The sequence below is a fragment of the Pseudonaja textilis genome, chromosome 1 (genome assembly GCF_049901715.1).
Source record: "Pseudonaja textilis isolate UNSWEBS1 chromosome 1, rPseTex1.2, whole genome shotgun sequence".
Classification (NCBI taxonomy): Eukaryota; Metazoa; Chordata; class Lepidosauria; order Squamata; family Elapidae; genus Pseudonaja; species Pseudonaja textilis.
In genome coordinates, this window is record NC_141990.1 from 323,841,207 (window position 1) to 323,854,283 (window position 13,077).

General features: G+C 44.5%; 1 protein-coding gene and 1 long non-coding RNA gene across 3 annotated transcripts in view; both read left to right on the top strand.

Annotated features, from left to right (window-relative positions):
- Window positions 1–13,077, top strand: part of LOC148128384 (uncharacterized) — a 604,018-nt gene that overhangs the window by 238,630 nt on the left and 352,311 nt on the right. The window lies entirely within an intron of this gene.
- FAM174C (family with sequence similarity 174 member C) lies at window positions 32–6,653 on the top strand. Of its 2 annotated transcripts, XM_026699089.2 has the most exons (3): window positions 32–781; window positions 1,718–1,834; window positions 4,867–6,653. In XM_026699089.2, exons 1-3 carry the CDS (start codon window positions 474–476, stop codon window positions 4,868–4,870), a joined length of 429 nt encoding a protein of 142 aa, XP_026554874.1. In that variant the 5' UTR covers window positions 32–473; the 3' UTR covers window positions 4,871–6,653. The 2 variants fall into 2 exon arrangements, with proteins under 2 accessions (XP_026554874.1, XP_087778850.1); XM_087922724.1 differs by lacking the exon at window positions 4,867–6,653 and having other exon boundaries at window positions 148–781; window positions 1,718–1,838.

The following is a 13,077-nucleotide window of genomic DNA, read 5'->3' on the forward strand; positions in this document are numbered from 1 at the left end:
CCCAAGAAGCACTGCGGCATAAACTCCACCCACTCCAAGGAAAACTTTGCTCAATGCCGAACTGCATTTCCCAGCACATCATACTGCCAACAGCCTGATACGTCGGCTCTGGCAAGGCCCCACCCCCTTTCCCGTGATGCATGGGGAAGCTGACCAATAGCCGTTGAGGCTCGCTCATGCGGCAGTGCCGCATGGGAACTGTATTTCTACGAGTCGACCAGATATTCATTTAATCTCTTTTATTTAGCTCTGTGCGGATTTTTTCGCTCCGTATTTTAAGTTTAAGATATTTGGGTTCTGCTTTCGACTACATCTATTCACGGGTCCAACGACAAGGGAATTCCCGGTAGAAATCCGGCCTACTCTCCTAATTGCGGTAAAGAACCGGAAGTTGATCCGACACCGCACTGCATCCCCTGGCAACACTTCCGGTCCGGGCCGCTTTTCCTCAGAATCGGCGTTTGCCGATCCGAATGGCGGCGACTGGTTTCGTTTGGCCGCTGGCGCTTTGGATCGTAGTAGTCGCAGCGACGCCGACTCCGCAATCGACTAAGACGGTATCCGTCGAGGCTGCCTCTCTTCCTCCTCCCCTGCCGCTGAAAGAGAAAAGCCACGAGAGTGCCTCCCGGCTTTCCTCCACCGCCACAACCACCACGACATCCAGGCCCCCGCCGTCGGGGCTGTCGGGATTGGGCCTACCAGCCCTTCACCGCGCGCTGTACGTCCTTGCCGGCCTGGCGGGCATCGGCTTCCTCTACTATCTCGGAGGCCGCACGTTTCGGTGAGGAAGACGGCTTCCATACGGGTGGGGTGGGTCTAGATGACCTCCAGGAATCCCAATCCAATGTTGGCCGCCTTTTATAAGCTAAAGGAGAAGGACCTGCTCCCATCGGGCGTCCTCCGCAAGTTGTGATCTTCATCTTCCACCCAGCCTCTGTCGTCAGTTGGCCTGCTAGCTGGAGTTGATAAGAGTACTCTTACTTAGAGCATCTGAAGAGTACTAACTGGGAGTAAGCTTGATCTCTATTAATTCAGTTCCTAATAGAGGAACTATTAGCAGTCAAGCAAGCATCCTCTCTTTGTAAAGCACCGCTTCTGTGTGATAATTGTTCAGTATCGACAGGAAGTATTAGATGGATAATAAATACATAGCCCTTGACTTACGACCAAAATAGAGCCCAATTTTTATGTTGCTAAGTGAGAAATTTGTTAAGTGACTTTTCCCCCTATTTTACAACTTTCCTTGCCACATTTGTTAGGTGAATCACTGCAATTGCTAAATCAGTAGCCCGACTGTTAAGTGAATTTGACTTTGCATCATCACATGATCCTGGGACACTGCAACTGTCATAAATGTGAACCAGTTGTCAAGCATCAAAATTTTGATCACGTGTCCATGGGGGTGCTGCAGTGGTCATAAGTGTGAAAAATGGCCATAAGTCATTTTTTTCAGCGCCGTTGTAACTTTGAACAGTCACTAAACAAACTGTTGTAATTCGAGGACTACCTATAGTGGCAGTTCTCTGAGGGAAACTATGAGGAGTTCTTCAATACAACTGCATGTGGAACCAATTTCATATCTAGGTAGTCCTTAACTTAAAAACAGTTCATTTAGTGACTGTTCAAAGTTACAACAGCACTGAAAAAAAGTGACTTATGACCATTGCAGCATCCCCATGGTCCCTATTCTGCAACTGACTATAGACTTATTTTGTAGGGCAAGGAAACCTCCACGGAAAAAATACGGACTTCTGTCCAACTCAGAAGATCCTATGGAGATGGCTTCTCTGGAGAGTGACGAAGATACGGTATTTGAAATAAGGAATCTGAGACGGTGAGAATCGGTTTTGTTGTGTGTTCTTTAGTTTGCTGCAGCAACACAAATGATCCCTAGGGATGGGGCTGCAGGATAGTGTGGTTAGGTTGCAAGGAATTATAGGTGCTTTGCGTATTAATTACCTTTTGCCTATTTTGTTTAGGGTTGGAGATCTGAAGGCCCTTCTGATTAGGTTTTCATCAGCCTTCGCTAGACCTAGATTATGATGCTTAGATTCAGTGGCTTCAGTACTTGAACAGAATCTGTACTGGTTTCCTAGACATTAATTATGGCTTTGATTGCGCTATTTTTTGTAATTTTTAAATTGTAAGCTGCCCAAAGTTATCCAACCGAGAAGGACAACTGTATAAATCAAGTAAGCCAGGCAATTTCAAATCAAGGTGAAGGCATGCAAATGTAACACTATGTATATTGACTCAGATAAAAGTTCTGTGGAAACTAGTGGATCATGTTTAACCATAGTTAGTCTGTAGAAACTTTTTCATGTTTGTTCTGCTGAGCTGAGTGTTTCTTTATTTCTCTGGTCAACTTATGGAATTTGGAGTTAACTTCAGTTCATTATTTAACTACTTAAGTCTGTTCAGAGTAATTTATTTCAACTTTTTAAAATGATTTGTCACTTGTGTTGCTATGATGTGGACCAATCTGTAATTTCTCTTCTTCCATATTGAATGTTTGCATTTTAATAATAACGTATTAAACTTACAAACTTCTCTTCCTACCTGTTTTGTTTTCCCTCTTCCCGCCTTCTCAAGGCCAGAGCTAAATTAAGCTCTGCTGAAAAATTCTATTAATCCTCAGAATAATCTGAAAAAAATTATGCAGGGAAAGGGTAGTAATCCAACTAAAGAGAGGCACATTTATTCAAATTAATAAACTGATAGATTTGAATATTATCTGTTATTATTAAATGTAAGTGAAATAATATACCCAGAGTGTACAACTGTAGCTAGTTATCTGGCTTCCTGCAGTGAACGCAAATCTCCTTTAGGCAAGGAACCTTTACAGCAAATGGTAGCTTTTAACAAATAAGATTATATACCCAAGATAAATTTTGGTAGAAAGATGCTTTTTTTTGCTTTTCCGGCTTTGACTTAACTATCTGCTACCAAGATGCATAGCTATAGTCATGAAAGGTTGTTTTCAATATATATATAATTTTGTTTATTTAAAGAAGTATTTGTGTGCTATCTTTTAAGACACATGGGTCTTGTTAGCTCACATAAAAAAACTAAAATACAATAAAACCAGACAGCACCGCAACAATTAAGATCGCTCTGTTAAAGCATTGTAACTGTTGTGCCTCTTGACAAACCTCAAGCCACCTAATGGATTATTGATGTTAAGGCTGGAAAAATGGAAAACATTTAACCAAAAAAAAAAGAAGCTAAAAACTGTTTGGGTAGTGGCAAAGGAAGTATCTGAGTGGGAACAAAATTCCACAGAATTCCTGAGTTGAAGAGTTACCCTCTTGCTATACAGATAGTCCTCGACTTACAATTGGTTGCTTAATGACTGTTCGAAGTTACAATGGGCCTATCTGGGGGCTAATTGTGAACTGGATTCGAAGTTACAACAATTCCCTCTCCTGTGGTCACAGTGCTGAACATCAAATACGTGGACCACATTTATGGCTGTTGGCAGCATCCAGTGATCAAGTGACCATGTTTTACGATGGTTTTGCCATCATAACTGTGCCAATAGCAAACCATTGGTCTGCTTAACGACTACGGCGGCCACTTTATGACTGCGATATTTGCTTAACGGCTGCTGCAAAAAAGGTCATCGAGTGGGTCAGTCATGTGTCTGACCCATTTTGTGACTGTCACAAGTTACAACCATGATGGGTAAGCTCCACTGTGGTCGTAAGTCAATGTCTACAGTGTGTGCTTGCTGAATTATTCTTTCAGGAACAAAAAACGATCTTTCAGGCAGATCCTGAGGTTTAAGGTGGGACCATCTGAGTTGCAATGGTCTTTCAAATAATCTGATCCTATTTTTTAAAAAAAATAGGTGGAAAAATATAACTGCAAATGTCTGTAGGCAAAGTGGCTGTTTTGTTTTGAGGCACAATTGTCTCCTGACAATCTGCACATTTCAAAATACAGTCTAAAGCAGGGGTCCCCAAACCTGGCAACTTTAAGACTTATGGACTTCAATTCCCAGATTTCCTCAGCTGGCTGGCTGAGGAATTATGGGAGTTGAAGTCCACAAGTCTTAAAAGTGGTCTAAAGGCACAAACCAGTCCACTCTACCAACTGAAAGTAGGACTTTGACTTACACAGCATGATGTCAGCTGGGCACATTTAATCCAGTTGAACCTAAAACTGGAACTTACCTCAAAAGGCAGCCTATTACAGGTAGTCCTGTACGACCACAATTGAGCCCAACATTGATGTTGCTAAGTGAAACATTTCTTCAGTGCCCCATTTTATGACTTTTCTTGCTGCAGTTGTTAAGTGAATCATTGCATTTGTTAAGTCAGTAACATGGTTGTTAAGTGAATCTGGACTTCCCATTGATTTTGCTTCTCAGAAGGTTACAAAAGAGGATCAATGATCCCAGGACACTGTAGCCGTCATAAATATGAACCAGTTGCCAAGGATCTGAATTTTGATCGTGTGACCAATGGGGATGCTGCAACAGTTATTAACTGTGAAAAACGGTCATAGGTCATTTTTTTTTTCTGTGCCATTGTAACATTGAGATCCACGGTGGCGCAGTGGTTAGCGTGCAGTACTGCAGGCTAATTCTGCTGACTGCCTGCAATTTGGCAGTTTGAATCTCACCAGGCTCAAGGTTGACTCAGCCTCCCATCCTTCCGAGGAGGGTAAAATGAGGACCCAGATTGTTGGGGGCAACAGGCTGACTCTGTAAACCGTAAAGGTTTAGAGGACCGTAAAGCACTGTGAAGCGGTATATAACTCTAAGTGCTATTGCTATTGAACGGTCAGTAAATGAACTGCTGTAAGTGGAGGACTACCTATACTGAATTGAATTGAGTCTAATACTATTGTTTTGTTCTCTAGGTGATAATAGGACTTGTGGGTTTTCCAGCTTGACCAGAGAAGAAGCAGTTTTGCCAATGGAAGAAACTCCAACCTCTGTTACTTTAAAAAAAAAAAATCCTGAAGTTCCTTGCGATGTGAAAAACCTAAATTTTCTCTTCAGGCCCCTCGAACAGGAGAAGGGTCGTTCAGCCACGACAGTGAATGTATCTGCCTGGAGTTGCAAAATTGCAGGGGGGAAAAATTATGAGGGTTTCCCAGGGTGGGGCTTTTTCTACCTTGCTAACCAATTTTGGAACGAGCGGCTGAGATGCAAAGGCGCCATTCACAGTTTGAATGCGGGTACTGGCCGCTCTCGCTTCGGATGGGATCTTTCTTGTAAGGAAAGGCGGACCCTCTTAAGATTGGGAAATTCAAGGGGGCACTTTGTGGCAGACACCGCCCTTTAGGGAATAAAAGCTTGCGGGTCCAGGAGGGGTGTGTGGCACAATGGAGGACACTCAAAGCCAGGTCAGGTCATTTACCAGCTTCTGCGTTAAGGAACTGCAAGCTTCCTGGATTTCCTGTTCTACTTTCCTTTGGTTGTGTGTCATTGAGACAAAAAAAAAAATTGCTGCCTGCTTTTGAATCTGGTTGTTTGTGAAGCAATATCATTCCATAAACTGCTGGAGCGAGCAAACATACAAGCAGTTAGGTTTGATGACTACAAACACGGTGCTGGCACCTGGTAATTTTTGCGAAGAAATTTGTTTTCCTTTTCTTTTTTTTTTAGTTGATTCCATTTCACTGGCCCTGTTTAGGGCTCAACTTGATCCATGTTGACCGATCCCTTCTTCTCCCAGGGAGAAGCAAGACAAAACCACAGTAGATTGCTTAACAGTTGGAAAAACGTGTTTACAAATGAAGGATAGCAGAAAATGCTCCATTAGCATCTTAAAAATGTAATGAGACAGCAGCTGTACTTTAAGGAGTACATGCTGGGCCAGTAGCTGCAAACAAAAATGAGTAAAACTTGGCCCTTCCTGGATAGATAGGAAAGCTCCTCCCCCCTACCCACTCCCAATAAATTAATTCAGGTCCTGTTGAATATTTAATCCATTGCAGTTCTTTCCTCAGACAGGGTGATGATATACTGTGACACAAGTTTAAAAATATTTCCAGTTAAATACAGAAGATTGTTTTGGATAGGATGGTACTTGGAGAAATAAGAACTAGATGTTTGTTTGTTCAGCCCATTAAGTGAGTAATAATAATTATTCTCCTGCTGCAGTGGTTCTCAAACTTGGGAACTTTGAGGCATGTGGACTTCAATTCCCAGAATTCGCCAGCCAGCCACGAGTTGAAGTCCACATGCCTTAAAATTCCCAAGGTTGAGAAACACCGTGCTACTATATTTGGCCAGTCACAGAGGTATTGTGTCCTCAAGTAAAAATATTTCTTGGGACCCAAGAAATCAGCAATATTTTAATGACCGAACTGCAAGATGATCAGTTCAGGCGTGATCCTTTGATGGTTTATTGGGACCAGCTGATGTTAGATTGGGAGTTTTGGGTTTTTTTGAAGCGATTTTAAGACAAGTCAGCTTATATTCATGCAATAAAATGTTTTCAGTTTTAAAAACAAAGCAGGTTGAGAGAGCACCTCGCTACTAAACTGTGATGCTTGTGGGATTTTTGTGTGTGTGTTGGTTCCAGAGGGGGAGGGGGGAAAAAAAAAAGAACCAAAATTCTTCAGTTAATTAATAATTAAACATTTCTCTCCTTGTTGTGTTTCCTTCAAACCTGGGATTAAAAGCTGCGTTTTGTGAATTTGCAGTGAGCTGGTTGTGTTTATTGCATTCATGAAAACAACCTTCCCCAAAGGGTGAACTCCAGATGTGTTGGGTTGCAACTTTTCCTCCAGCCAGTAAGTAGTCCTTGACTTACAACTATTCATCTAGTGACCATTTGAAGTTAAAATGGCACTGAAAAAAAATGACTTGGGACCGGTTTTCACACTTACAACTTTTGCAGCATTCCTATGGTCACGTGATCAAATGCTTGGCAACAGGCTCATATTTACGACGGTCGCAGTGTCCCGGGATCATAGGCTCCCCTTTTACAACCTGACAAAGTCAGTGGGGAAGCCAGATTCACTTCACAACTGAGTTATTAACTAATCAACTGCCGTGATTCACTTAACGGTGGCAAAAAAGGGTCGTAAAACGGGGCAAAACTCACTGAGCAACTGTCCCCCCTAGCAACATAAATTTGGGGCTCAGTTGTCATATAAGTCAAGGACCACCTCTAGTCCAATTCCTTCTCTGTGGTGGTCTTAGGTCAGGGTTTCTCAGCCTTGCGAGAAGAAGAGTGGACTTCAAACTAATTCATGAGCCGTGTTTGGAGGACTTTTATCCTGTCTCACAGCTACCAGGGGACTCATTTATTCCGTGGTAATTCCCATCCCTTCCTTCTAACAAGGCTTCCTCTCTTTATGGGCCCTTCATGGTCTTTGCTGGCTGAGGAATTCTGGGAGTTGAAGTCCACAAGTCTTAAAGTTGCCAAGGTTGGACACCCCTGGTCTAATCTATGCTTTTTAATAAAAACCACTAGAGGGCGATGGCAGCCAGCGGATTTCCTTTAGAAACCTACCTAAACGTTGCTCCCAATAGTATGAAGGTCACAGTGCCCTGACTTAGCCTCCCTAGAGCTGTGGTGGCGAACCCATGGCACGGTTGCCACAGGTGGCACGCAGAGCCCTCTCTGTGGGCAACGTGCCGTCTTCCCCAGCTCAGCTCCACCACACTTGGGGGAAGCGCATGCGCAGAAATGCACATGTGAATAGGATGCATGTGCATGTGCAAATGCGGGATGCGCGTGCACAGGTGCACACGTGAATGTGGGGGGCGCAGGTGTTCCATTTTTGGGTATGCGCACGCACACGTGCTTTGGGCACTTGGTGCCAAAAGGGTTCACCATCGCTGCCCTAGAGGTTGCCACTTCAACTTCGCTCTTGTGGGTGATAATTTTCTATGCAGGTAGTCCTCCACCTTATGAACCACAATTGAGTCCAAAATTTCTGTTGCTAAGTGAGACATTTGTTGAGTTTTGCCCCCTTTCACCAGCTTTCTTGCCATAGTTGTTAAGTGAATCAGATTAACAGATTTGGAAGGGACTCCCAACTCTGGAAGTTGGAGGGTACTCCAACTCCCCCCACCCAAACAGGAGACCTTACACCATTTCTGACTGATGGCCATCCAATGTCTTCTTGAAAGCTTCTTTTTTTAAAAAAATAGATTTTATTGAATTTACAATTTAAAAACACATCGACAATACATTTACAAAATAGAAAGAAAACGGCTAGGGGGAAAGAAGGAAAACACCCGGCCTAACACACCGGATAAAGGCTGGTTAGGGGGAAGGGAAAAGATATGGAGGGAGAGAGGGGAAGGGAAGGGGAGGGGGAATAGGGTAGAAAGTACAATTAAAAATGAACGATATCTTTTTGTGACAGTCTGTAAGGATCATTTCTCTTCGTCATATCCAATCTACTCCTCTTTTCCATTATGTTTAAGTTACTCTTTATCATTTACATAATTTGTCTCTGTGTAAGCCCAGAGTCCCAGTTGTCGTAAAATGTTGAGGACTCTTTGTTTTTTAACGCTATCGTTAGTTTATCCATTTCAGCACACTCACAAATTTTCTGAATAACCATTTGCTCTGAAGGTGTATGAGGTGATTTCCAACATTGAGCAAACGCTAATCTAGCCGCAGTTAGAATATGGATTATTACATATTTTGTCTTTTTGGATAAATATCTATCAGAGATCCCTAACAGGAAGAACTCTGGTTTATAGTCTATTTGTTCTTTAGTTATCTCCTCCAACCATTTTCTGATTTTTTGCCAAAATTTTTGGGTAGTTTTACAAGACCACCACGTGTGGAAAAATGTTCCTTCAGTGCTTTTGCATTTCCAACACCTTGAGCTCATGTTAGGGTTCATCTTCGCCAACCTCGAAGGGGGTAAGTGCCAGTCTTCTTGAAAGCTTCTGGTGATGAAGCTCTCACAACAATCACTGCTTCACTGCAAGTGTTAAATTAGTAACACAGTTGTTAAGTGAATCTGGCTTCCCCATTGACTTTGCTTGTCAGAGGATCGCCAAAGCTGATCATAGGATCATAGACACAGCAACTGACAAATACGAGCCAGTTGCTGAGCGTCTGAATTTCGATGACGTGACCATGGGGATGTTGCAGTGGTCATAACTGAAAAATAGGCATACTTCACTTTTTTCAGCGACATGGTAACTTTTGAACGGAAACTAACTGAACTGATGTAAGTTGAGGACTAACTATTTCTTGGTTCGTTTGGTCAAATGCTTCCTATGCCGGGGTGGGATTCTACAGTGCGCACCTATTTGCTAGAACTGGTTGTTAAGATTCTAAGCAGTTCAGAGAACCCGTTGTTAGAAGAAATTACTGGCCTAATCCTGTCAGGAAGGCAGGAAGGAAACATTCTGGTGTTGCTTACAGAAACTGCCTCTCTGTTCACCCTTGTTACATTCTTCGCAGGACTGGACTTCCTGTCTCAGGAACTTCTCTGGAGTTTTTTTCCCCTCCTTTGCTGGTACTTTGCTTGTGTGGAGTGACCATTCAAAGTTACAATGGCACTGAAAAAAGTGACTTATAACCCTTTTTCACACTTACGACTGTTATAGCATCCCCACAGTCATAAGAGGCCAGGTGAGGAGATGTGTGCCTCAATGTGAGTGATATTGAGTTGGCCACGCCCAGCCAATAACATGACCACCAAGCCATGTCCACCCAGTCACAGGACCACCAAGCCACGCCCACCAAGCCACGCCCACAGAACCAGTTAAAAATTTGAATCCCACCTCTGTCCTATGCTTCAAAATCCTTCAAAAGTTACTCTTTTTAAAAGGAGCCCTGGGGGCGAGGCGCTCTGGTTAGGATGCAGCGTTGCAGGCTAATTCTGCCCACAGCCTGGAGTTTGTTCCTGACAGGCTCAAGGTTGACCGAGCCTTACATCCTTCTGGGGTTGTTAGAATGAGGACAGCAGATTATCGGGGGCCAACATGGAAATAATGCTCACATTGTAGACTATCGAGTGCTCTAAAGTAGGGAACTGCAAACCCCAGTCCGTAGACCAGCACTGGGCCATGGCATGCCAGAAACTGGGCCGTGCGAACAAGCGAAGCCGCATTCGTGGGATGCAGGCAGTCCACGAAACCTCACCCCCTCTGGTCCACAGAAAAACCTCTCTCCACAGAACCGGTCCCTGGTGCCCAAAAGGTTGCGGGGCGCTGCTCTAAAGCACTATGGAGATGTTTATATAAGTCTTAAGTGCTATTGCTATTGCCGCTCCCTGCACATTGAGATGTACTAATTCAGCAGAAAATGCTATAATAATTTCCTGACTTGTTACCTTTCAGTTTTGGCTGTTTTTAGGCAAATTAGTCACAGTTGCATTCATGGTTCCTTTCAAGCATTTTGCAATAGCCCTTATGTACCACTTCACGGTGCTTTTTACAGCTCGCTCTAAGCGGTTTACAGAGTCAGCCTCTTGCCCCCAACAATCTGGGTCCTCATTTTACCCACCTCGGAAGGACGGAAGGCAGAGTCAACCTTGAGCCTGGTGGGATTTGAACTGCCAAACTGCGGTCAGCTGGCAGTCAGCAGAAGTAGCCTGCAGTACCGCACTCTAACCACTGCGCCACCGTGGCTCAATGTAATGAAAAGAAGGGCAATGTGTGACATGATAGTCTTCCAATATTTAAGGGGTTGCCACAAAGAAGAGGGAGTCAAGCTATTCTCCAAAGCACCTGAAAGTCAGGATAAGAAGCAATGGGTGGAAACTAATCAAGGAGAGAAGCAACTTGGAACTGAGTGAGAACAATGACAGTGAGAACAATCAGTGGAACAACTTGCCTTCAGAAGTTGTGGGTGCTCCCATCACTGGAGGGTTTTAAGAAGAGCTTGGACAACCATTTGTCAAAAATGATACAGGGTTTCCTGCCTGAACAGCGGGTTGGACTAGAAGACCTCCAAGGTCCCTTCCAATTCTCTTATTTAAAAAAAGCTATTCTCTGAATTAGCACATCCTGCTGTAGCAGTCTAAACAGTAGTTTACCTTCAGCTGTAATGTTAAATCACATAGCATGGTCTACAAAGCACAACTGCTTTACAAAGCACAACACGCATCAGTACTGTGACTTGTTTGGCTGGCCTTAATACTGACGGTGAACCTATGGCATGTATGCCACAGGTGGCACACAGAGCCATTTGTGCGGGCACGTGAGCCACAGGCAAACTTAGCTGACTGCGCATGCGTGCGCTTCCCAGCTGATTTTCAGGTTTTTGGCCTTCCTGTGAAACGGGCCCATTTTTCGTCCTGTAAAGGCTGCAGAGGCTTCCCTCAAGCCTCTGGGAGGCCGAGAAAGGCCTCAAACGAGCTGAAAAATCAGCTGGGAGGCGCAGTGCAGATAAGGGGGCAGTGGGGACGATCGCACATGCCTGTGCAGTGGGCATGGGGGGGACTGCGCGTTGCCTTCTGGGTGCTGGCACGCGAGCGTGCGAGCGCAAGCACACAATTTTTGGCACAGGAGTCCAAAAAGGTTAGCCATCACAGCCTTAATATGATGTGGGAATTAAGCAAATGGAGGCTACCACAGGAAAGTGATGCATCACTTAACATGATGTGTCATTTAAGGCAATGGCCCCCAACCTTTTTTGTGCCACGGCCCGGTATCGGCATCACAAAATGATCCGCGGCCCGGTACCGGCATCAGCACGCATGACAAGGCAAGGCAAGCCGAGCGACCGGCCAGACAGCCGTCCCCCGCTTCTCCCCGCCACCTTCAACTCCTTTGTACCTTTGTCGATGGGCTTCGCTTCGGGACGGCTTCGGGACGGTCACTTGGCTCGCCTTGCCTTGGGTGCTGAAAGAATCCGTGCACCTTAGTTTCATTCAAAGCCCACCCCCCTCGATGAAACTAAGGCGCGAGGATTCCTTCAGGACCCAAATGCCACTTTCCAACCGGAAAAGCTCACCCAGAAGCACTTTCTTGTCAAACAAGATGGCGGCGCCCAGCAAACCGGCGGCCCAGTAGGAAATGTTCCACGGACTGGTACCGGTCCACGGCCCGGTGGTTGGGGACCCCTGATTTAAGGTACAAGGAGAAGGATACTATTTTGAACTGACTAGCCCCTGCACCGCCATGCAGCTCTCTACCTGAGATTGGAGACATGGCAGTCCCATTCTCCTCTTTCCCCCGCCCATTCGAGCCGTGTTTCTCAGTTGGCTGGGGAATTCTGGGACTTGAAGTCCTCACATCTGAAGGCTGCCAAGGTTGAGAAACACAGCTTTAAAGGAGAAGTAGCTAAACTCAAAAGCGTAGTTTTCCTAAAAATCATCAGCAGGTCAAAATAATAGATATAGAATTCAGCCACGGTTTGCTTCTTTCTAGTAAATCTTTCAGCCGAATCAAAAGATGGTCCTTTTTAAAGAGCACTCTGTTCTCTCCCTTTTCCCCAGAGCTCAAAGCTATTTTCCTAGCTTCAAAAGTGTTTTTTTCTTTTTTAAAAAAAAACTTATTACCCTAATGAAGTCAGGGGAGACCTAGTGTTTCTCTTGCTTAAAAATAAACCCATAGAAAATGGGTTTGTTTTTTTTGCTCAAAAGGAGATGCCCATCTGCCTTTTTTGGCGGGGGACATAGATTGGTAAAGAGTGGATTTGTCTCTCGTTTCTGTATTCCTTTGTTAAATCTTTCTTTTCTACCAAGTCCCCATCTCCAAATTGAAATCTTTTAATGAAATGGGAGAGTGGGGGGGACGGACGAAGATATGCACTGTTTGTGTGTCTGTGTGTGTGTGTGTGAGAGAGAGAGAGAAAGAGAGAAAGAGAGAAGTCTGTTTTTTTTCTGTATATTCTCTTTATATTTTTGCATGCTCTGGGGAAAAAAAATGGTGCTCCAAAATGGCCTTCATTAGCGCTGTAATTGGGAGAGAGTTTTATGAGGTTAATGGACCCTAAGTGATCAGGTCTTAGGAGCTACACAGCTTGGCAGAACCAGAGGCGGGTGACTTTTTAGAGACGTGGGTGGGTGGAGAGAGATCGGCAGCCCTTCTGGGCAGGGCTGGGCTGCTGGGGGTTCGCAGGACGCTCGGGAAAGCCCCTACCTAAGATTCTGTGCAGTTCGAAGAACCCCCAAATCCCATTCCTGGATGGCCCC